At 41.8% G+C, this 23,964-nt stretch overlaps 1 protein-coding gene across 2 annotated transcripts; it reads left to right on the forward strand.

Moving 5' to 3' along the window:
* The first annotated feature begins 816 nt into the window (after positions 1-816).
* On the forward strand, positions 817-22,440 carry LOC114245236 (BRCA1-associated protein). Of its 2 annotated transcripts, XM_089733533.1 has the most exons (11): positions 817-1,186; positions 1,296-1,536; positions 2,489-2,653; positions 2,773-2,948; positions 3,868-4,038; positions 6,710-6,827; positions 19,682-19,773; positions 19,856-20,012; positions 20,537-20,686; positions 21,150-21,267; positions 22,038-22,440. In XM_089733533.1, exons 1-11 carry the CDS (start codon positions 1,111-1,113, stop codon positions 22,191-22,193), a joined length of 1,620 nt encoding a protein of 539 aa, XP_089589659.1. In that variant the 5' UTR covers positions 817-1,110; the 3' UTR covers positions 22,194-22,440. The 2 variants fall into 2 exon arrangements, with proteins under 2 accessions (XP_089589659.1, XP_089589660.1); XM_089733534.1 differs by lacking the exon at positions 1,296-1,536 and having other exon boundaries at positions 846-1,186.
* Positions 22,441-23,964: the final 1,524 nt, after the last annotated feature.

Raw genomic sequence — 23,964 nt, forward strand, 5'->3', positions numbered from 1 at the left:
CCACTTCCGGAAACAGAAGACCAAAACTTGGAGATTCCTTCATCTAATGAAACGGGACCTGTGGTACATAATAATAGCAGAGAGCTAGGGACAGAATTACCATCATCATCACCGCCGGAGCCAACACTTATGATTTACTCCATCTTGCTAAGTCTAATTTAAGTAAGTCATGGCAAGCCTACTGGACAGAGTCCAGTAAGACGAAGGGAGGCTTATATGCTTCAATCCAACCCACCATTCCTACAAAACCATGGTTTTTTAAATTCAAAAAGATTTCCAAACCTGTTATATCTGTGCTCTGTAGAGTTCGTTTAGGTCATTGCTGTTCTCCGGTATTTCTACATAAAATTAGAATACGTGACAATTCGTTGTGTGAATGTGGTTTGGACGACGGCAGTATAGATCACAATTTCCTTTATTGTCGCTTGAACAACTCATTCATATGGGACCAAGCTATTAGCGAACTGAAAATTCAACGGCCGGTAAATGTCCACCACCTCCTCTCACTATTCCCAGACCCCCGTATTATAAATGCTTTTATTAACTTTATAACTACTAACTCTATAAAATTATAATTATATGTAGTGCATTATTCTCTGTACATAATCTTTATTATAATATGTAAGTTTATAGTAACATTAATTTTGTGTTAGTCCCAGGCACCATTATTATTTCCAAAATTTGATACTTTTCATAATATAGTGTATAAATAGCTCGACAATGTTCCATGTGTAGCCATAACACGACACTGGCAGAAATTGCTGAAAGTATCGGCAGATTGCCATTATAAAAAAAAAAAACTATGGTCAACACTCAACACAAACCTATGACACAAACACATTTAGTTCAGTTTCACAACAACCACAACAACGACAAACGTTCACAATCCACAAAACAGTTTCGATTCCATTGAATTTACAAGTTATTACGTGTAACTAGTTATAATTGGAAGTTTTTCTAATTTGAATACCCTTTATATGAAATTCGTTTGAACGAATTTTTTAAAAAACAAAGTTTTCTTAACGGACAAATAGTATTTTTGAGTTGAGTTTCATTCTTAGTTGTGCTCCAAGAGTTTACGCAGATTTGCGATTATAAATAACTTTTTAAATGGCCGTCTCTTTGTGTGTACTACGTATTGAAATAGACGAAGAACTGTCCGAAATGGCAGACGGTGTTAACAATGGTGAGTAGCAATGATAAATAATTTATCACGTATTGCATGGATATGCTTTTGATTTTTACTTACATCTAAAAAAAAATGTTATTATTTCAAATATTCATATGATCATCAGAGGCCTCTAAGGACCAGAAAAGAAAGGACCGAGGAGCAAGGGAATCCAAAACCATAACAGTTGAAACATATGCTAGTGTTCTTAGTGGACCCAACACTGACCCAGGCATACTACCTACAAGTTCCCGCCGCTCACCTCCAGAGTCCAGCAGTATATCTGAAGATGATAACACTATTAGTTTTTTCTGTGGAAATCCACTAGTTGAAATTACTAAGGGCATATTACACTTGTACAAGGAAAAGTGAGTGATTTGTATAATTTAAAACACAGTAAGACCCTGCTTCATGCAGGGCATACATTATGTTAAAGTAGAGAATAATATGGAACCCTATTAAATAAGGTTATCGCATCATCTAAAAAATTGGATTAAGGGAAGATTGGTAGAAAATTGTTTAGGTACTTTACCATTAAATTTTAAGTTTTTTAATACACCATACTTATATAAGCTAATAAGCTTATATCACTATATTTAGACGTGTGTATGTATGTTTGTAACGGAATCTTTGAACATGATTTTGACCCTCTTCAAAACATCAGATTAACTCGAAATTTGGTGTACTTATTAAGAACCAATGACAATTCAATATTTTAAAAAAATTGAAAAAATTGAAATTCAACTAAAAAATGAAAAATAAATACTAGTTTAACAAAACTAACAAAATATGCTTTTATAGAAAATCCAACTAAAAAATATAAAATAAATTTTAATAAATTTCAATTAAAAATAGTGTCAGAAAAATTGATTTTATTGTAAAAAAAGTGTGGGGTGCTTTTCAGGATATTATCAAACTAACTCTTCTACTCATATCTGTTCATAAAATATTTATAACTACTTATACCATGCACCCTTATACCAAGAACAGTAGCATTCACAATGAAATTTTCACTGTTTATACAATTGAACAGGAACAAAAGGCTTCAGTATTCCATTAAAGTCAAATAAATATTTACAGATCAAATTGATAACTAGCAGTCACATACCTGTACTGTAACAAGTAAGCTCATGAAGGTGATATTGTGTAAACCTGAGGGCCGTTGACCTGTGGAAACCATTTCCAACACAATCACAGTTGATTGTATCTCATGAAACTCATGACATGGTCTAGGATTTCAATAGATTCATAGTAGGTTCGTTTCCACAAAATTTGTTAACAAAAAATTTGTCTCGTAATTATGTTTATATAATTTAACAGTGAAATGAAAGAAGCAGAAGAAGCCAAGACACTTTGCCTACTCGCAGTTCCTGGTGCTTTAGGTGCACCTGACCTGCTTGCATTTGCTGCAGCTTGTCAACAGGATATTGCACACGTGAGGGTTCTCAGAGATGGTTCACCTGATCATTACATGGCACTATTAACGTAAGTTTATTTAAGGAGCCAAAAATATTAGGTTAGTTGTAGTCGAGTATGGTAATACACAAATTTGTTTTTGAGTTTTTTGTCATTGTTATACTAAAATAAGAATAATTTCTTTTTAGATTTCGGACTAGTCAAGCAGCTCGAGAATTCCATGGGGCTTTTGATGGGGTTCCATATAGTAGTTTGGAACCAAATGCACTGTGTCATACAGCCTGGGTGTCAAGGGTTGAATGGGCAAAGGATGGTTCCCCACCACCATCACACACTGAGCTCCCTACTTGTCCTGTTTGTTTGGGTAAATATTCCCAGTTTTTAATGATTTATATTTTATACAATCTAGAGTTCTCATTATTATCAGTATTAATGGTGGTAAGAGTGTTGCAAGCCTATAGTGAAGTATCATGCTTTCTTGAGAGCTGGAAGACTGTTATCATACTATACAATTGCATTTAAGTCTGAGAATTATTATTTTACACATCACATTAAAATAAATGTTCATTGCCAACAAGTAAGTAAATGAAACCAATATATTGGGTCTGTTTGGCAAGAACTGAGCTGGCGCTGACTATATCGATTACATGATTGGATCTTCCCGTGTCGCGTCACATTTCGTCAGTTGTGATTGGTTCCAAATCAAAGCAAATTAGCGATAAAAACTCGACAACGTACCTGTTTTTTTAAAAAAGGGTACGAAATGATAACTTTTTGGAAGTCAGTTAAAATAGAGTTATTATTTTATAATATAATATGAGCGAAATCCTGGGCAAAACTATTATAAAACATTAATACATTTTTAAGTTTGAAATTTAACAAAGTTAATTTAATTTCAAAAAAGGTAATACGTGAGAGATCCATTTAACTTTACCCTAAGTGTACAATGTGCAGACGCCCCTACTCTTGTGGAGAACACGTCATTTCGAATCCTCCCGATCCACTAACGGTGCTTTTAGGTCCGGTCATCGTTCTCGTTGAACCCGTCGCTTGCGACGAAGAGCTCGACGAGTAAATTAGCCCTCAGACACAGCCCATTGAGTTTCTCGCCGGATCTTCTCAGTGGGTCGCGTTTCCGATCCGGTGGTAGATTCTGCTCTTGCTAGGGTTCGTGTTAGCAATGTCGTCAGGTTTGAGCCCCGTGAGCTCAAGCTTAGATAAGAAAAAAACAAATTGTGGAGATGTCAGGCGTCGTGCGGATGACTATGTGTTGTGTCCCCCAGAGCGCATGGACGAGAGCGTGGCGGGCGTGCTGAGCGTGCAGTGCGCGCACGCCTTCCACGCGGAGTGTCTGGCGCGCAGCCGCGACCTGCGCTGCCCCGTGTGCCGCTGCGCGCAGACCCCCGAGCCGAGGGCGAGCGCGCGCTGCCAGCTCTGCGACGCGCCCCACCGAGGTACTGTCCCTAGTGTGTACCGGGAGTGTGCCGCGGGGACGCCGGCCGCTGCCTTCGTTGGCGTCCCGACTTCTGATATTTGACAGTAAAGGAGATTGCCCATTCTTGGTTTCGTGTTGTGCTACGATCAAATAATTATTAAAAATTAAGTTTTTATTTTTAAAAATTTCCTCAAAAATATTAAGTTATAACTTCGCCGGGTATAGAAGATTAAAATAATTAGTAACTTACAAACTTCTATAGTCGGATTTTTTATTAGACGAAGTAAACTGACGTTTACTGTGTTGTCAGTTTTTGATGAAATAAAAATAGTGTTGTGACAAAGTGAACAATTGAAAAAACTCCTGAATTAATGAAATTGCCTCGATTGTCTAGTGAATAGTTAGTGTGCCGAACTGCCGATATCGGGCACGGGGTTCGAATTTTAGCCGTGCCTTGTACATACCAACGAGTTTTCGACGAAACATTATGTTCCTATGGTATCTACCTGTACTGAATACCGAGTGTTTTAAACATTAAGAAAAACATTGCGAGGAAGCTTGTAAGACTGTCCTATTTCCAATGCATCATATACTTGAAACTATAGATGTATAAAATATAACAATTATAGGTACATAGGTAATGAAAATAAAAAAAACTGATTGTAGTTACATACTACTAGTAACATATTATTATATTGGATCACTTTAATACAATTTTATTGTAAAATATAAATAATATTCTTTTATAGTTTGAAATTAATGATTAACTCTTCACACTCATTGTTCATTTATGTGATTGAACGAGAACTGAACGCATCACTATTACTTTAAATATAGCAACATTATTTCACAAAGTGACATCAGCTACTGTCAGCTGGCTTCGTCTAATTAAAAATCCGACTATAACTTAGTAGTAGTTCAATTTTCCCAATGAAAAGGCAAAGATAATATATCATACAGCCTAATCTTTAAAAAAATATGATATTATGAAGTGATATGAAATCTAGTTGATTAATTTGAGACATTAATCAATTGTTATGAAATGAAATAAAATGAGATGAGATGATATGGGATGAAATATAATCTCAGTAAAATAGTGTTATTTACTGAAACTTCTTCAGTGGACTTTTTGGAGGATTCCAAGAAGTTATGTCCAGCGGCTTTGTTTAATTTTCGCACATTTGTGCACTTTCACAGATACTAAACAGTTAATAAACCACCGTTATTACACATTTCAACCTGAAGAAACATTAAATAGACAAAATAAAACAATTCACACAACTTCGCTCCTCGCGTTCCCATCAAAAAGTCTGTCAAATGTTAATCTCAAACCTCCGTCTTGACAGTCACATTATGTTTAGATTTCTAAATTGTAAATGACTAATATTTTGCCAATTGAATTGACTAATTTAATTTTATGCCAATTGATTAATGTTCAAAATTCTTTTCATTTCATTTCACTTCGTATTAACATTTTTCACAAAAAAATTATAAAATATTAGGTTGTATGGTATGATACTTTTGCCTTTCCAGTTGGAAAAATACAACTACTACTACTACTGACATTTGACAAGTACTTAATTAATAATAATATTTCGATTTACTGGCGCCGGCCGCCGCGGCGACGTTTCTCATGTTTCCGATTGAGTTTTAAATCATGTGTTTCGTTCGGTCATATTATTCGTTATTTTGTTAGACAGAAGTCCAGGCATATTGGGGGCAGAATTAATTTATGTATTATACGTACACAGTAATTAATCGCGATGAAAACGTTGCTAATACTATGAATACAATCTCTAGTTATTACTACAGCTATCTCGTTGGCAATCGAACTGTGGGTTGTTGTGTCCATGTTAGGCTGGGCTGAGGTAGGTAAAATGATACATCGGCATAATATGAGAAATAAATTATTTTATGTCTATTTTTGTTTTATTTTGAATTACCGTAATAGTACCTTTACATAACCAATGGACGTAGTGGCCCTAGCCACACAATACTATGCTAGGTAAATAAGTTTATACTATAAACATGTTTTCATTAATAAAATACTTTATACGTATGTTTTTAAGTATGTAAGAACTCAGCATAATCAAAAAACATCCACTGCTGTCTTGTACAAAAAATAACCTAATTCTATAAACTTCATTGGTCTTTTACTAGAAACTCCGGCGAACTAGAGATATAATAATAATAATAATAATAATAATGTTTTTATTTCAAGTATCCATGACTCATATAAATTGTTAATAAAACTTGACCTATGTTAGTAGTTATATTTAGATCACAATGAATTACTGTGGTAACATCCCATGGGAGATGGCACCACAGCGACCCATGTATATACAGTCCAGCCTGCTTGCGATCATGCTCAGGATACTGTTGGAGCTGGCCCTCACTCTGTTTACCAGAGATGCACACCTCTTATATATATATATATATTTTATAAATGAATTAACATATTAAACCCTACAAAATGAGGTAAGTTACATGAGAGCACAACTTGAAACCAAATTCCATACTGCAATGGGCATTCTTCTTTGAAAATTGAAGTAGATTTCTTGACCGGTCGTAGAATGTGTCGTGAGGACGCGCGGGTGGGATCCGCCATCCTGACTGCCTGTGCGGTCTCGTCTCGTAGTACTGCGGAGGTGCTTCTGGCAAACGGAATGTGAATGCGATTTGTCCAACAGACGAGGAAGGCGACGACACCCGCGAGAACCTCAGCGGAGTCGCCGAGGGGCTCGTGGACGGGCTGGAGGAGGGCACGCTCTGGATATGCCTCATCTGTGGACACGTGGGATGTGGGAGGTACGGCCTCTTAGCGCATGAGTGGACTTATTTATTTCAATTAAAACATTTGTTAGATATTAACGGTACAAGGGCGGGATGATAAGTAACTAGCCTAATAATGAAACACTTAACTTTCCATGATAAAATTAATTTTATTTTTCGACATAGTCTCCGTGAACCTCTACGCACTTATTCCATCTTCGTTCTAAAGCAGTAGTGCCTTCCATAAAATGATTTCTTTCGGGGCCTGCAAAATACTCCTCTACAGTGGCTATGACTTCATCATTTGTGGCAGATTTCTGTCCGCTCAAAAAAGTTTTGAGCTTAGGGAATAAGTGGAAGTCTGATGACGCTAGATCAGGCGAATAAGGTGGGTGGGGCAGTAAATCATTCTTCAATTCGTTGATTTTTGCCATAGCTTTAACACATGTGCGAACCCTAGCGTTGTCTTGGTGGAAGATGATATTTTTTTTCGCCAAACCTTGTCGTTTCTGCTGAATACACTGAAATTATCTAGAAGATTAGCGTAGTATTCTCCATTAATCGTTTGACCTTTAGGAAGGTAATCTATCATCAAGATCCCATCTGCATCCCAAAAGACGGAAGCCATCATTTTTCCAGCCGACTTTACAGCCATGGCTTTTTTTGGAGCCAGGCATCCCGATTGCATCCAGTGTTTTGATTGAATTTTTGATTCTGGCGTGTTATTACACATTACGTTCATTATTATGAAACCATGTTTCATTTGTTACAAATCGACGTAAAAAATCGGCTTTATTACTCTGAAACGGTCCAGACATTCTTTTGAGTTTTGCACCCGAATTCTTTTTTGATCGTGCGTAAGCAATCGCGGCACCCATCGGGCCGATGACTTTTTCATATTTAATTCCTCACAGGATATGATGTACCCGTTCTTTTGAGATACCTGTAGTGTCAGCTGTTTCAGATAGCTTCAATCGTTGATCTGTTAAAACTATATCATGTTATTTCACGCCCATTTCCGGAGTCGTGACGCTTTTTGGACGTCCGGGGCGGGCTTAATCTTGGACACATGTACGACCGCGTTTAAACTCATCCACCCAGATTTTTACTGTGGCATAAGCAGGAGCACATTCACCCAAAACATTCTTTAACTCGTCATAGATATCTTTCCCCTTCATGCCCTTCATATGAAGAAACTTTATCACTGCTCTTTGTTCAATTTTATCCATTTTGAAAACACTTGACGAAATACACTCGGGTGCAATAAAATCGCACATCTGTACATTTTTTTAAAAATATTATTTACTTCTTTTAATTTAAAAAAATACATATATTTTTTAACATAGGATTAAAGGTTAGTTCAATACCTATTCAATGATACCATGTAAGTGGAGATAAGGTTACTTTCTTGAGGAAAATAAAATACAACAACAATTTAATCTTTATTACAAAATGATTACTCAACTAAACCGTTTAAAATTTGGGGATTAATAAAAAAAAACACAAAAAATACTGAAAAATCATTTATTAGTAACAAGTATTGCCCCCTATTGTTGAAATAATACTCCGGAATAAAAAATGTAACGGTTTAATGCAAACAGTAACAAGATGAAACACGCTAGGAAAAGGAAGGACGGTGGCGTCACACGTGAGCAAAAATGTGAACCATTTTTGACATTACAGATAATATAAATTATGTTTACAATTCTCCAACATCCTCCCTTAAACATAATCCCATCCTAGATGAGCAGAAGGCCAGTTTCGTGTGGGATGTTGCTTTAGTGAGAGCATCTGCAATCATCTTGTCGGTCTGCATGTAACGTACCTCAATGGCCCCCTCCAGAACCTTTTTGCGGACATAGTGATGCCTCACATCAATATGTTTGGTCCTAGGATGGTATCCATCAGAACCTGAGAGATTTATAGAGCTTTGATTATCGCTATAGATCACCAAGGCCTCATTCTTCAACTGAGGCCAAAAACTTTCTTGAAACTGCTTCAGCCACATAGCTTCTTGTACACATGCCGACAATGACATGTACTCGGCCTCAGTCGTGGAAAGTGCTACAGTAGGTTGTCGCCTGGAGTTCCAGCTAATTGTTCCTCCCTGGAACAAGAATGTGTAACCTGTGCAGGAGCGCCGGTCATCTTCAGCGCTTGCCCAGTCTGCATCACAGTAACCATGAGTCATTGTCTCCTCTAGATTTTTCTTATAACTCAATTTATAATCTAGAGTACCTTTTAAGTAGCGCATGACGCGCTTGAGGGCAGTCCAATGTCGCATGTCAGGGTTGTTGTTATATTTACTCAACATATTTATGACATAGCATATGTCTGGTCTGGTGATATGTGAAACATATAATAAGCAACCAATAATCTCTTGATAAGGTTTATCATTTAAGATTTTATTCTCCTCAGATTTACTTTGTACGTTTGTGTTCATATCTAAAGGAGTATTAACAGTTTTACAATCTGACATTCCATATTTATTTAACACTTCTTCAATGTACTTTCTTTGATCCAAATAAATAATGCCTCTTGGCCTGTCTCTCTCTACATGTATTCCAATACAACAATTTATATCACCCAAATCCTTTATTTTAAACTTTTTATATAATTCTTCTTGGATTTCTTGCTTTGAGTCTTGATTATTTGAAAACAAGATCAGGTCATCGACATAGACCGCTAGGAAAACCATATTTTCATTGTTGACAATTTTGTAATAAATACAAGGATCCAATATAGACTGTAACAAACCCATTTGCTTCAATGTAAAATCTAGTTTCTTGTTCCATTGCCTGCTGGCTTGCTTTAATCCATACAGTGATTTTTTCAGTCGACATACTTTATCACCATTTTCATACATAGGTGGCTGCATCATGTAAATTTCCTCTTCAATATCACCTTGAAGAAAAGCTGACACAGCATCCATCGGACATATATTTAAATTATATTTCACTGCCAGGGCAAACAAATACCTCAATGAAGCATGTCTTACTACCGGTGAAAATACTTCAGTGTAGTCTATTCCAGGTTTTTGTGAACATCCTTTAATTGCAAGACGTGCCTTGTATTTTATTATTTCTCTATTTTCATTGGTCTTTCTCTTGAACACCCACTTACATGGTATAGGACGCTTGTTAGCTGGTAGAGAAGTCATTTCCCACGTATTATTTTCCAATAAGGACTGATACTCCTCATCCATTGCTCGTTTCCAATGTTAGGCATCAGGGCCCGACAAGGCTTCCTTGACAGTCAGTGGATCTATAATCTGAACACACATTAAATTATTATTTTTCTCATTACGTTTTTGATGTGATCTCAGAGTGATATTCCTCCCGAAACTGTTATCACTGTCACTTGAGCTGGGATAATAAGTTTCATCATCATTTCTGTTCACCACACAGCTGTCAAAAGAAGTATCAGTACTTGAAGGTGTTGATGTGACATTTTCAGTGTCTGTTTGAGAGCTATCATCAACCGGCATCAAAGATATTTCATTGCTTTTTTGTGCGCGACTTAAACTTGAACTGAGAGGTAAAGTAATAAGCTGAGGCTTTGGGCTAGGTTTCTGAGTGACATTATCTATGGAACTTTCGATAAATATCACATCCCTGCTAATCACTGCCTTCTTACTATTAGGATCAATTAATCTGTACCCCTTTGTGTTCTCACAGTAACCTACGAAAACCAATTCTTGTGATTTACGATCCCATTTCAAACGATTTTGCTTCGGAACATGTACCATGGCCTTAGAGCCAAAAATCCTTAAGTGTGAAATGTTTGGTTTCTTACTAGTCCATTTTTCATAAGGTGTTACCTCAGCCAGAACTCGTGATGGAGATCTATTAATGATATAAGCAGCAGTAGCTACTGCTTCAGCCCAATATATTTTCTGCAGTTTTGCCTCAAACAGCATGCATTTTGCTCGCTCCACCAGACTACGGTTCATTTTTTCAGAAAGTCCATTTTGTTCAGGCGTGTAGGGAGCGCTGGTCTGGTGCTTGATGCCGGAAGCTGCTAGAAAATCAGAGAAATCTTTATTACAATATTCTTTTCCATTGTCACTTCTTAACATTTTGATTTTCATTTCCAACTCATTTTCCACCTCACTTTTAAATCGTGCAAACACAGATTTAATATCCATTTTGTTCTTTAGAAAGTACACATATACTTTGCGAGAATAATCATCTATAAAGGTTACAAAGTACCTTGCACCACCAACTGATGGTGTCTCCATCGGACCACATAGATCAGTATGTATTATTTCTAGTAATGTACTTGCTCTCGAACCAGATTGAGGAAACAGTAGTCGTGTTTGTTTTCCTTCACAACATGATTTACAAACTGCATCAATTTCTTTATTTGTTATAGTAATACCATCTGCACATACCTCCAACCTCTTCACATCAGCTATATTCAAGTGTGCCATTCTCTTATGCCCATCTGCACATACCTCCAACCTCTTCACATCAGCTATATTCAAGTGTGCCATTCTCTTATGCCATGTAACAATATCTGTCCTACTTTTACATGAAACAGCATAAGCACTGCCTTTAATAGTATTGAGTTTGTACATGTTATTAGTTAGTTGGGCAGTTGCTATGAGGACCTTGTTGGTATTGTATATGTTACACCCCATATCAGTGAATTCTACTTTACAGCCATTTTTTGTCAACTGACTGACCGATAACAGGTTTGTACTTAGCTCAGGAATAAATAAAACATTTCTAATCTGGATAGGGCAGTTTTCCTTGCATAGATTGGTTTGAATGTTCACATTACCCATACTTTGCACGGAGACGGAATCACTGTTTGCCACCATTATTTTTGTAATCGGAGGTGGTTGTAAATCATACATCCATTCAGAACATCTTGTCATGTGCATGGTAGCACCTGAATCTATAAACCACTCGTCCTGATGTAGGGTGGTGTACGCTGAAAAAACTGCTGAAAAACCGTTATGATTATTAGATTTCTTCACTGTACACTGATTTTTAAAATGTCCATATTTGTTACAGTTATAACATCGGGGGCCTTTTCCTTTTGGCTTTGAATTATTGTTAGAGGTATTTCTGTGCTTCGTAAAGAATGCAGTAAACTCTGAAACTTTCACTTCCTGCAAAAGTTTTGTTTTTATAAAATCTGATGAAATGATAATGCCGGAACTTTCCAGACCCATGATCATAGGTTTGTAATTATCCGGTAAACCCGCCAGCATGAGTGTTCCAAGCCATTCGTCACCAACGTCGAAACCAATATTTCTTAATTTATGTGCGGTACTCATAATTTTATTCACGTAATCTTCGATACTGGAGCAATTGTCGAGTGAAGTATTTATTAAATCCTTTAATAGACCAACTTTTCTTGACAGCCCGGAGTCCTCAAAAGCATTTTGAAGGTTTATCCATACTTCCTTTGATGTTTTTGCATTTTCGATATGGATGTAATTAATCGGTTCCACCAACAAAATTATCTTTGACTTAGCTTTAATATCTTTCTTAACATCGACATCAGTGCCTGGATCAACACATTGCCACAATTCTTCGTGTTCTAAATATGATTTGATAGCAAATCTCCATGTCGAATAGTTTTCCCGGTCGGCTAATTTCTCAATTTGAAGGTTAGACGTAGCCATTATGTCTGGATCGGATGAGTTTTATCGCCGCAATTACAACTAATTGGTTTAATTTGCTATTTATTTGCACTAAAATTAATTTCAGTTCTATTTTGAGTTAATGGGGCGGCCCATAACCTGTTGAAATAATACTCCGGAATAAAAAATGTAACGGTTTAATGCAAACAGTAACAAGATGAAACACGCTAGGAAAAGGAAGGACGGTGGCGTCACACGTGAGCAAAAATGTGAACCATTTTTGACATTACAGATAATATAAATTATGTTTACAATTCTCCAACACCTATTGCCCGAATTACAGCTTCACACCGATTCCCCATCGACTCTATCAAGTTTCTGATAAAGTCTTGTGGCATGGCGTCCCATTCCTCTTTGAGCGCATTTTGTAGCTCCTGGAGATTAGCTGGAGCACTATTTCGACCTCTAATTTTTCTTTTTAATTCGTCCCACAAGTGTTCAATCGGATTAAGGTCCGGGCTCCGAGCTGGCCACTCCATCACGGGTACATTTACTTCTTGTAAGTATTGTCTCACTATTGCAGCGGTATGAGGTCTTGCATTGTCATGCATAAAAAGGAAGTTACTTCCAATTAAACGGCCAAATGGTACGACATGTTCTTGTAGAACTTCCTCTATGTATCGTTGAGATGTTAGACCTCTTGTTTGTCGCCTAATATTGGCAGCAACGATGAAGACAAGCTCTGTTTTTCTTTCGAGTGAGATACCTCCCCAGAACATACACGAACCACCGCCGTATGCTACACGTTCTGTGATGCAACATTGGGAAAATCGCTCTGAGCGCCTTCTGTAGACCCTTCCACGTCCATCATTATCATGAAGACACATTCTGGACTTGTCTGAGAACAGGACTGCTTTCCACTGGTCGGCTGTCCAGTTGACGTGTTCTTGTGCAAATCGAAAACGAGCCCGGCGGTGAGCTGGCGTCAATTTAGGGCCATTTGCTGGCCTATGCGCAGTCAAACCACCTTCGGCAAGTCTCCTTCTGACTGTCCACCTGCTGACTACCACTTCACGCACTTGTTGAAGTTGCTGTGCAAGTTCAACGGCAGTCAAACGACGATTTCGCAACGCTGTCGTTACAAGAAATCTGTTGTCGCGCTGTGTTGTAGCTCTTGCTCGACCAGATCCTCGTCGCCTTTCAAAGCCACCAGTCTCCCGATAGCGCTGGTACACACGACGAACTGAATATCGGCTGATATTCACTTGTCGAGCTACAGCACTCTGGTTCTGGCCCGCTTCAATTAGAACGACGACTTGAGCGGCTTTTTCCGGAGTAGTATCCATCTTTTTCAGACAAATGCAATTGGAGTCACTAGAGGTCTTATCAGGTTAAGCGTTGGCTTGCAACTGATGACGTTTTACACAAAACATGCCTTTTTATACCTGCAGTTGGTCTTGCAAACTGCAGTGAGTTGAGGGAGCAATTTTTGGAGTTTGCTATTGTCGTTTTGTTTCAGCAGGCAGGTAAACTTATCATGTCTTATGTGGTATCATTGAATAGGTATTGAACTATCCTTTAACCTTATGTTAAAAAATATGTGTATTTTTTTAAATAAAAAGAAGTAAATAATATTTTTCAAAAAATGTACAGATGTGCGATTTCATTGCACCCGAGTGTATATTTTCAAATGACAAAAAATCAATAAAATTTTCACGCCACCGAATTCAAATTTAGAACACAGGTGGCCAGAGATACGAATTTAAAAATGACTTAGATATTTTTTTAATTTTAACTTTTTAAATAGTAGAGGCTAGTTACTTATCATCCCGCCCTCGTAACTTAAGTAGCTTCAAGCAACAGCTACAAATCATCATGGAATATAAATCCGTTTCCGGAGCATGGCGAGTCGACGCCCGCTCACTCGGCCACACGCGGAGCCTTCAGGCACGAGGCAGATGTCAGGTGTCAGAAAGATGCAGTTAGACATAGCGACTTTAAAAATAGATGCCAACATCACGATGAGTTGGGCGGGTAGAGATTGACGACGCGGTTAGATGTACCGCCGGAACCGCGAGCCTTGCGACGTCCTTAACTTCCATCGGAGTAACACGGCACCTGTAACTTGTTGTATCAATTCAGGGCCGTCATCGAACAGTTGAAACAATTAATAAATTATTTTTTGCACGAAACTACTACATAATTATGACTTAGATTTTTTTAACATTTTTATCGTGATCTACATTGTTAATGCTATAGCCACATTTCCCCTTCATGTAGCCTTTGTGGGACACCCTGTTTATATATATCTATAAATTATTTCATAAATTAACTATAACTAACTTTATTTTGTTTTTAAAATATTGGATTATTTGTCATATTCAGTTATTTGTTTATTGATTAGTGTTTTGTTTTCATTGCATTTGTATCATTTGCAATAAGAGTTCCGTCGCGATAGTAATGCCGTAGAAACTGTTTGTAATATCACTGACGTGTGCGGAGCGAACTCTACAAACCAATACACGACTCGTTGTTGGTCCGAATGCTTCCGACATGGAAATTATGATCTAAAAACCCCGTGGTCGCCGGTAAATTAAAGCCAATAGCGACGAATTAAAGTCGATAGTGAAAGCTGATGATAATCTATCTATCGCTGACTTAGTAGCAGCTTTCAACGTTAGCATCAAAACTTTATTGGTTTATTTGCGTCAAATTGGCAAGGTAAGGTAAAACTTGATTAGTGGGTGTCGCATGAACTGAACGATCGCCAGCGGGAAACGGGGAACAGAAACCGGGATCCTTTTTGATAATCGTAAGCGGTCATGACGTTAGTTGGAACCTGGTCAAGTCGCTAGGCAGTGCTTCAAACGAAAACATACCTCTAAAAATCTCATTTAAAAAGGCCGTTTGGTGTGTGTGTGTGTGTGTGATGTGTACTGCGAGGAACTGGAGACAATGGTGGAGAAGCGAATCTCCGGGCAGCCTTGATCAGTCGCTTGCTCGCTCGACCTCAAGCATTAAGAACAGAAGGTCTCTAAGCTAGGGTTGGGAGTTTCACATCATCCGTTGCACGCACCAGACCTTGCGCCAATAGACTTCTACTTTTCCAAAGTTTGGTGAACTCCTTGGCCGGGAAAAAATTCAATACCCGAGAGGTAGTGCGAAGTGCCTTTGAAGAGTTTGTTGGCTCCCGTACACTTGACTTCCTCAAGAAGGACATTAAACAGTTACCAGTCGCTTCGGAGGAGATGCATCGATGCCATGGGTGTATATTTTCATTCATAGAGATAAAAAATATTTATAAAAAAAAGGACTTTAACTTGTTGTATGCTAAACAGCGATCTCACTTCTATCTAATATTTTACTGAATTCAGCTCAAAGTTCAAAGATGTAACAAGTAAAAATAGGTTTTGTATGTTAATACACACAAAAATAATTATTATATATTTAGCAATTTTAAATTTTTTTTTTTTTTTTTTTTTTTTTTTTTTTTTTTTTTTTTTTTTTTTTTTTATTGCCCTTGTAGGCAGACGAGCATACGGCCCACCTGATGGTGAGTGGTTACCGTCGCCCATGGACTTCAGCAATGCCAGGGGCAGAGCCAAGCCGCTGCCTACCGCTTAATACTCTCCACAAGCCTCGTTTGAAGAAGGACATGTCATAGCGCTCGGGAAACACCGTGGAGGGGAGCTCATTCCATAGCCGGATGGTACGTGGCAAAAAAGACCTCTGGAAACGCACTGTGGATGACCGCAGTGGCTCCAGGTAGTATGGATGAACTCTACTCCGGTGGCGGGCGGTGCGATGGTAAAAACGAGATGCCGGTATCATCTCGAACAATTCCTCAGAGCACTCCCCATGGAACATACGGTACAAAATACAGAGGGAACCGAAGTCCCTCCGCAGACCCAGAGGTTCCAAACGATCCGTGAGACCGGGATTATCGACAATCCGAACGGCCCTCCTCTGTATGGAGTCAAATGGAAGAAGCTGGTATTTGGGAGCCCCGGCCCAGAGATGGGAGCAGTACTCCACGCGAGGCCGGACTTGTGCTTTATAAAGCAAAAGCCTTTGTCCAGGCGTGAAGTACCGCTTCGCTCTGTTGAGGACTCCCAGCATTTTGGACGCCAACTTGGCTTTGCCTTCCAAATGACTCCGAAACTGGACATCGCTTGAAATGTCGACCCCAAGTATCCCAATACTCTCGGAAGGTTGCAGGGATACTCCTTGGAATTGCGGCGCCATGACAAAGGGGTCCTTCTTCGCAGTGAACGCGCAAACTTGTGTCTTTAACGGGTTGAATTGAACCAAGTTCAATTCACCCCATTTGGAGACTCGCCCCAGAGAGTTCTCCACTTCAGACACAAGTTTTGATCGTCTCTCTTGCACCACGCTCCGAGAGAGACTCTGATGGCCGATATATCGCGCATCCCCCGTGCTGTCATCCGCATAGCAATGCATGCCATCAATAGACAGCATGTCATTGATATACAGGATGAAAAGCGTGGGGGAGAGCACCGAACCTTGTGGAACGCCAGCGTTAATGGTCATGGTATCAGAACAGTCACCGTCTACAACGACCGTGATGCTCCGCCCATCCAAAAAGCTAGCGATCCACTTGCAGAGACCCTCGGGGATTCCGTAAGATGGTAGCTTCGACAGAAGTGCCCTATGCCAGCCCTGTCGAAGGCCTTCGCGATATCAAGGCTCACAGCAAGAGCCTCGCCCTTGCTCTCCAAGGCTTCAGCCCACCTGTGAGTAAGGTATACAAGAAGATCGCCAGCTGAGCGACCGTGACGGAAACCGTACTGTCGGTCACTGATCAGCTGGCGATCCTCCAGATACTTCAGGAGTTGTATATTAATTATTCGCTCCATCACCTTGGAAAGCAAGGAAGTTATCGCGATAGGCCTATAGCTCGATGGGTCCGACCGGTCACCCTTCTTGGGGATAGGGTGGACGTGGGCAGTCTTCCATGAAGACGGAACCCTGTTAGCGCAATAAGAGATGCGATACAAACGCGTTAGCGCAGGCGTCAGCTCAGGGGCGCACGTTTTCAGAACCACTGCAGGGATGCCGTCTGGCCCGCTCGACTTATGGACGTCCAGGAGTCGGAGTTCCCGCCTGACTGCACACTGTGTAAAGCAGATCTCCGGCAGGGAACTATCACACCGGAGGATGTTCGGTGGTGTGGCACCCCCGTCGTCCACAGTCGAGTTCGAGGCGAAGAGTTTGACCAGAAGGTCAGCCTTCTCTTTCGCACTATGGGCCAGACTGTCATCGGACTTGCGTAGTGGTGGGAGACTAGACCTGCAAAAGTTACCTTCTGCAGCTTTGGCGAGCGACCAAAAAGCACGGCTCCCAGAGGGATAGCTCTTCAGTCGCTCGCCAATTCTAGCAACGTGCTCCGATTTCGCCCTGGCAATAACCTTCTTGTAGGACCTGGAAGCGGCGTTATATTTCCGCCTTTCCTCTGAGATGTTAGGATCCCGACGTCTCCTAGCATCATCCCATGCCACGTATGCGGACCGCTTGAGGTGTGCAGCATCCCTGCTGGCATTGTTATACCAGGGTCTGCTGCGACCCCCAACGGGCACTTCAGAGGAGGGAATAAACAATTCCATCCCCTGGAGCACCACGTCTTTAAGACGGTCCGCACAGACGTCAGGATCAGCAGAGGAAAAGCAGAACCGCCCCCATGGGTAGGATGCATAAAACTCACGCAATCCATCCCAATCTGCTGACAAATACTGCCAAACTCTTCGATACCTGGTCGTCGTTCGACGACTAGGACGAGAGAGTGGTGTGGCAGCACGGATAAGGCAGTGATCAGACGATCCAAGTGGAGCGTCGACCACCACACTGTATCCGGCTGGATCGGTGGTCAGCAGAAGGTCCAACAGAGAAGGCTCATGCCCCTCAATATCTGGGACACGGGTGGGCTGTGTCACCAGCTGGGAGAGGCCGTAGGCCAAGGCGAAATCGTAGGCAGCCCGACCCGGGAGGTCAGTGGTTCTGGACCCCAACCACTCTTGGTGATGAGCGTTAAAGTCTCCAAGAACCACCACCTCCGCAGATGGGTACTGCTCAAGCACGCGGTTAGTCCCCTCTTGCACATGCTCTATCAGAGCTGAACCTGCATCACTGCTGTGGGACCTGTACAGGCACGCGTAGACTCGGGTACAGCCCCCGTGATCTACGCGCAGCCACAAGAGGGACAGGTCCCGTTGTTCGAGGCTTCGTAGACGGCGACAACAGACATCAGCCCGGACGAATACACACACCCCGGCTTTACGCAGGAAGTTGTGCTCCAATACGTAGCCGGGGTATTCAAGGTACGAAGTATCATCCGGAGCAGATATCTGCGTCTCCGTCAGAAAAAGAAGGGCAGGCTGCGCCGTCTCAAGATGGTGGTGTACGGCGTCGAGGTTACTATGTAGACCCCTTACATTGCTGAAATCCACATTAAATGTGGAATGGGGAGTCGCCGACAAAACCCTTTTCCTTTTTCGAACTTTCATTTTTTTTATTTGGAGAGTGGGATTGGGCGGGGTAGGATGTTCGAGGCGAAATCGTGACAATACCTGAATATAGCGCGGAGCACAGTACGTGCTCGACCACGGGTTGCGTGAGCGACTGACGCAGGGCATGGAAGGGCCCCCAGTCCACCCTGCGTGCGATCGCCGGGATCCACTCCGGTCTCCGACTCCGGCACGACGACCGCACGACAGGATTTTACACCGGTTGGCGGGACAGCTTCCCGGGGCGGAGTTTAGTAGTGACACCCGGGTTCAGGTCCCCAACTGACCGGCGGGCGGCGGCGAACACCGTTTCACTGGGTCTCCCTATACCCCCGTCAAACAATCACGTCCCGCGAGCTCACACGCACGTCTGCTCCGCATGTTCCAGGTATCGCCAAGATTCACCCCCAACAAGGAAGAGGAAAGGGAAGGAATAACACTGGCTCTCCAACCCACACGCCGGAACACAGCTAGGCTATTTGGCGGCGGACTCTAGTTGGAGGGTGGTCGCCAGCCAGTCGGACAAGTCCTACCACCGATTATGTATTCGGCTCCCGTTTTGCACCACCCAGGGGTCACTTGTAGGGAATCGCGGGTTAAACCTACGGAAGCGGGAAGCAATCAACCCCCAAAAATAATAAAAATAAATATGAGTCATTAATATTAAATAGGAATCACTATTACGTTCACTAATGTAAGATCGTTTCATAGGAACTAAAGTGTCTCGTGTGTCACTTAAGATTGGTTTCGTAATGATATGACATCAACGACAGGTACGAAGGGGGCCACGCCGCGAAGCACTTCCTGCAGTCCAACCACACGTACGCGCTGCAGCTCGGCTCCAACAGGGTCTGGGACTACGCAGGTCAGCACTCCTCCGCACCGCCCTCACCAGGCCGATGACAAGTTGTACTGCACTATGCTGTATATGAATATTTGACTATTAGGAGACAACTTCGTACATCGACTGGTGCAGAACAAGTCTGACGGCAAGCTGGTGGCGTCCGAGGGCGCCTGCGGGGGCAAGCACGACCACGAGTTCACCTACATACTCACCGAGCAACTGGACACACAACGCACTCACTACGAGGAGAAAATTGCCAAGTTAGTACTTTTACATTTTTTGTTTCTCTTGTCCTTCGGTGGCACGAGCGCGCCGCCCCCTCGGTACGTGGTCAGTCCCGTATGCGCTATAGCAATGCTGCGAGCACAAACGAGCTGCTGCAGACCGCCGAGGACAGCTGTTACTGAGGGTGGGAGTCGCCGACGCCTCCGAGCCGGGATTGTTTTACAAAATCCTCAGAGTACACCCCAACAAACACACGGCACATATGAAAGAGGTCAAACCCCTTTAGACCCAGCAGCTCGGAACGAACGGTCCCTTATTTGGACAGGGGGCCGAACCACATACGGAGTGTGGACATGTAGGGGGCGTGCGGGACTTGACAGTCCGGGTATCGGGTACACCCGGGCCCAAATATATTTTTATTTATTGTATGTTATCGTAACCACGACGGCCGGCGTCATCAAGTCCAGTCCTATTGGCATCACAAATAGTGTAGTGGCACTCCAGCGTCCGTTCCCCCGGGCGACATGCAGCGATGTGACGTGTGACGTTGTGCGCGCAGGCTGGAGGGGGAGCGGGAGGCGGAGCGGGGGACGCTGCAGGGGCGGGCGCGCGCCGCCGAGGCCCGGGCCGCTGACCTCGCCGCGCAGGTCGACGACCTCACGGCCCGCAACAAACAACTCGACCGGAAACTGCAGCAGCTCACCAACAAGTAACTGCCTTAGCCTGTCAAACACCCGTCTCCGTACTGTAGCACACTACACACCAGAGCAGCCTCCGCACCCGGGTTAGGGTCTACACAGTCACATTTTAAACTCATTGAAAGTAATATTAAATATATGTGGTTCTGTAGTTATTTATAAATCATTAGAATTGAAATATTCAAATTTAAAAAAATTGTCTCTAAAAAAGAAAATAACGGTTCGAAGGCCAATAACATAGTTCGGCATGAATGTTGACACGTTCATTAACTCGGGTACCTATTGTTACTTACACTTTAAAACAAAATATTTTATGAACATGACACTTATTACAGCTGTTTCAACATACATATTCTATAGCAAACGCTACGAATTACTACAGCTTTGTATAAATTAACAGCTCCGCATCCGACTCCAGTGGACACTCGCACAACTCTAGTACGTTTCCATGTGATATCGTAAATTAATTTTCAGATTATCGGTTCTCCAAAACGAGTTGACGGAAGAGAGGGGCTTGGCGGCGGCCATGGCCAGCAGCCAGTCGGAGTGGCAGGCCAGGGCTAAAGAAAAGGAGGAGAATTTCAACAAAGAGGTTTGCTCCACGTTTAGTGTTGATTAGTAGATGTGCCCGTGGTCCCCGGTGGGGTCGCCGCGGTGACACTCGCGACAACTGGTCCGGTAGGCTAAGTTTGGATGATTTGATTAAATAGAAAAAAGAAAGGTTTTTTGGGTTTGTAATACCCGCACCATCGTGCGGCGCGGGGGGCCAGGGGGGGAGGCGGGGGATGGGGGTCCCACGAGTCGCTGTCAATTAAGTTATCTTCGCACGTTATAAAAATGGGGACAATATTGAACAAGTCTTCGGGACGGGACGATGTAACATCAGCGCCGCGTCAGCGAGCGCACACTATAACGGCATTTGTCTTTTGGTGGGAACAGGGCATAGGAGTAATGGGGCTTTTTTATTTTGATACAAAACGTTAGAAGAGAAACGTAAGAACGTAAGAATTTTATAAAACGTTCGATAGTTATTTAACTAATATTGGTTTATACTTTCGCTAAGCGTTTTATTATAAGAACAAATATTTATGTAAAGAACTAATAAATGGAAATAGATTTCCCCTAAACTCCATTCTGTAGTTCCTGCTTTTTTTAGAGGACTATCTCGATAAACGTACTTTTAGTTAGATCTTTTGTGAACACAAACCACTAGGCACAGGGGCGCTGGGGAAGCTCACCCGTCATAACGATGATGTTAAGTTGCCACTAACTTATGGTTAGTCTGTAATTCGTTATGTTATCCCTAACTCCACCACAACTTTGGAAATCCGCCTCTCAAGGACTGAGTGTTCGTGTGTGCAGGTAAGCGATCTGAAGGAGCAACTCCGCGACGTGATGTTCTTTGTGGAGGCGCGAGCGCAGCTGGAGCGGTCCGGCGCCGTGTCGCGCGACGAGCTGGCCGCCGCCACGCTGACCGTGCCGCCCCGCCCCGCCGCGCCGCGCCGCCGCCGCCGGTAGAGCCGCGCAGCCGCCGCGCCCCGCCGCGCCGCGCCCCGCCCCGCCGCGAGCTACAACACCTTCCTTTGTAATCTTGAACATTAGTATGTAAATATGAAAAATTCTGTGATAAATGTTTAGAAGACTATGTACTTGATTTATTACATAATAATATGTGTGTTTTGCTGAGATAATTAAATTTATTTGTTCCAATGCTGTTTCTAAACTAGCTCTGAAATGAAGAACATAATAAATAAATAAAAAAGAGTGTTTGTATGTTTTTTGGCCCTAATCCTTGCATTCGCTTAAGTTTTATCTCATGTAGAAAAACCTATTGACTATTGAACACACATATACCTATATGATGAATTCGAAGACGCAATTGTATTGCCAGGACTGGGGTTCTCAACGTAAACTATTGAACAGATTACACCAAACTGACGATACCTAGTCACATTGACTCGATTTCACCAGGATCTAATACACACTAGTAGTCAGCTTAGTTCACCGTACTATATGGCACTCTATCACTACTTTGGATTGCTTTTCCTTCGTAGCGAATTGTCTCGTTTCATGCTTTTCAAGTATTTTGACCTTCGACGTAGACACGCTCGTGTCCAATTCAAATCTTGCTATTTGGCCAAAAGAAAGCTTTCAGCGCCTCTGGGTGCACTTGCAATATGAACACAAACTTAAGAAAAACGTGATTGAGGTCACAATTTAATGATCATCAAGTTAATTTAATTGTTTTTTTAGGTTTATACGTGTAATGTATCAGATTAATGGCGAATAGTTCGTGCGCACCACGACCACATATAGAACAGCTTCTGTCTCTTTAATTAGTGAACATAGAATTTCAAATCCGTACGTCGCTTGTTTCGGGTGCCACGTAGAGGTTCTGTCCTATTATCCTGTTAAGTGTGTTATATATGATTCTATCTGTGATTTGAATATACCCATACCATAGATTATACACTTAATATATTTGACCCATACTATTAAGGAGAGTAGAAGTAACGAGCACTATCTCAGTGTAAAAAGTGTCCGCTGAAAGAGAGCAAACAAGGTGGCGCCATATAGTAGCAAGTAGAACGATTAAAAACAGCGCCTTAACCACACTTCAATTTAATTCAAGCACACTGCACTCTGTTTAAAACTGCTATACTCATATCATTTCCACTTCCTCCACTAGCGCTATTTGGGTGAGTCTTACAACAATAATTTGTTGTTTACAGGTAGACATTTTTTCGCTTGTCCTCTATACAAGATGGTACATTTCTTTTTTTCCTACCTAAGCTGAGTGCCTTGAGAGGCTATATCAGCGTAGCCTTAACTAGTAGGTGAGCTCACGGGGCTCAAACCTGATGACGTTGCTAACACGTAGTAACACGTTACTGGTGGTAGGACCTCTTGTGAGTCCGCGCGGTTAAGTACCACCGCCCTGCCTATTTCTGCCGTGAAGCAGTAATGCGTTTCGATTTGAAGGTTGGAGCAGCCGTTGTAACTATACTGAGATCTGAGAACTTATATCTCAAGGTGAGTGACGCATTTACGTTGTAGATGTCCATGGGCTCCAGTAACCACTTAACACCAGGTGGGCTGTGAGCTCGTCCACCAATCTAAGCAAAAAAAAAAAAAACCAAGCCTAGCAAGAGCCGTGCTTCGCAGAATCTACCGCTGAATCGGAAACGCGACCCACTGAAAAGATCCGGCCAGAAACTCAGTGGGCTGCGTCTGAGGGTTAATTTACTCGTCGAGCCCTTCGTCACAAGCGACGGGTTCGACAGGACGA

Source organism: Bombyx mandarina, chromosome 16, assembly GCF_030267445.1.
Source record: "Bombyx mandarina strain Sakado chromosome 16, ASM3026744v2".
Classification (NCBI taxonomy): domain Eukaryota; kingdom Metazoa; phylum Arthropoda; class Insecta; order Lepidoptera; family Bombycidae; genus Bombyx; species Bombyx mandarina.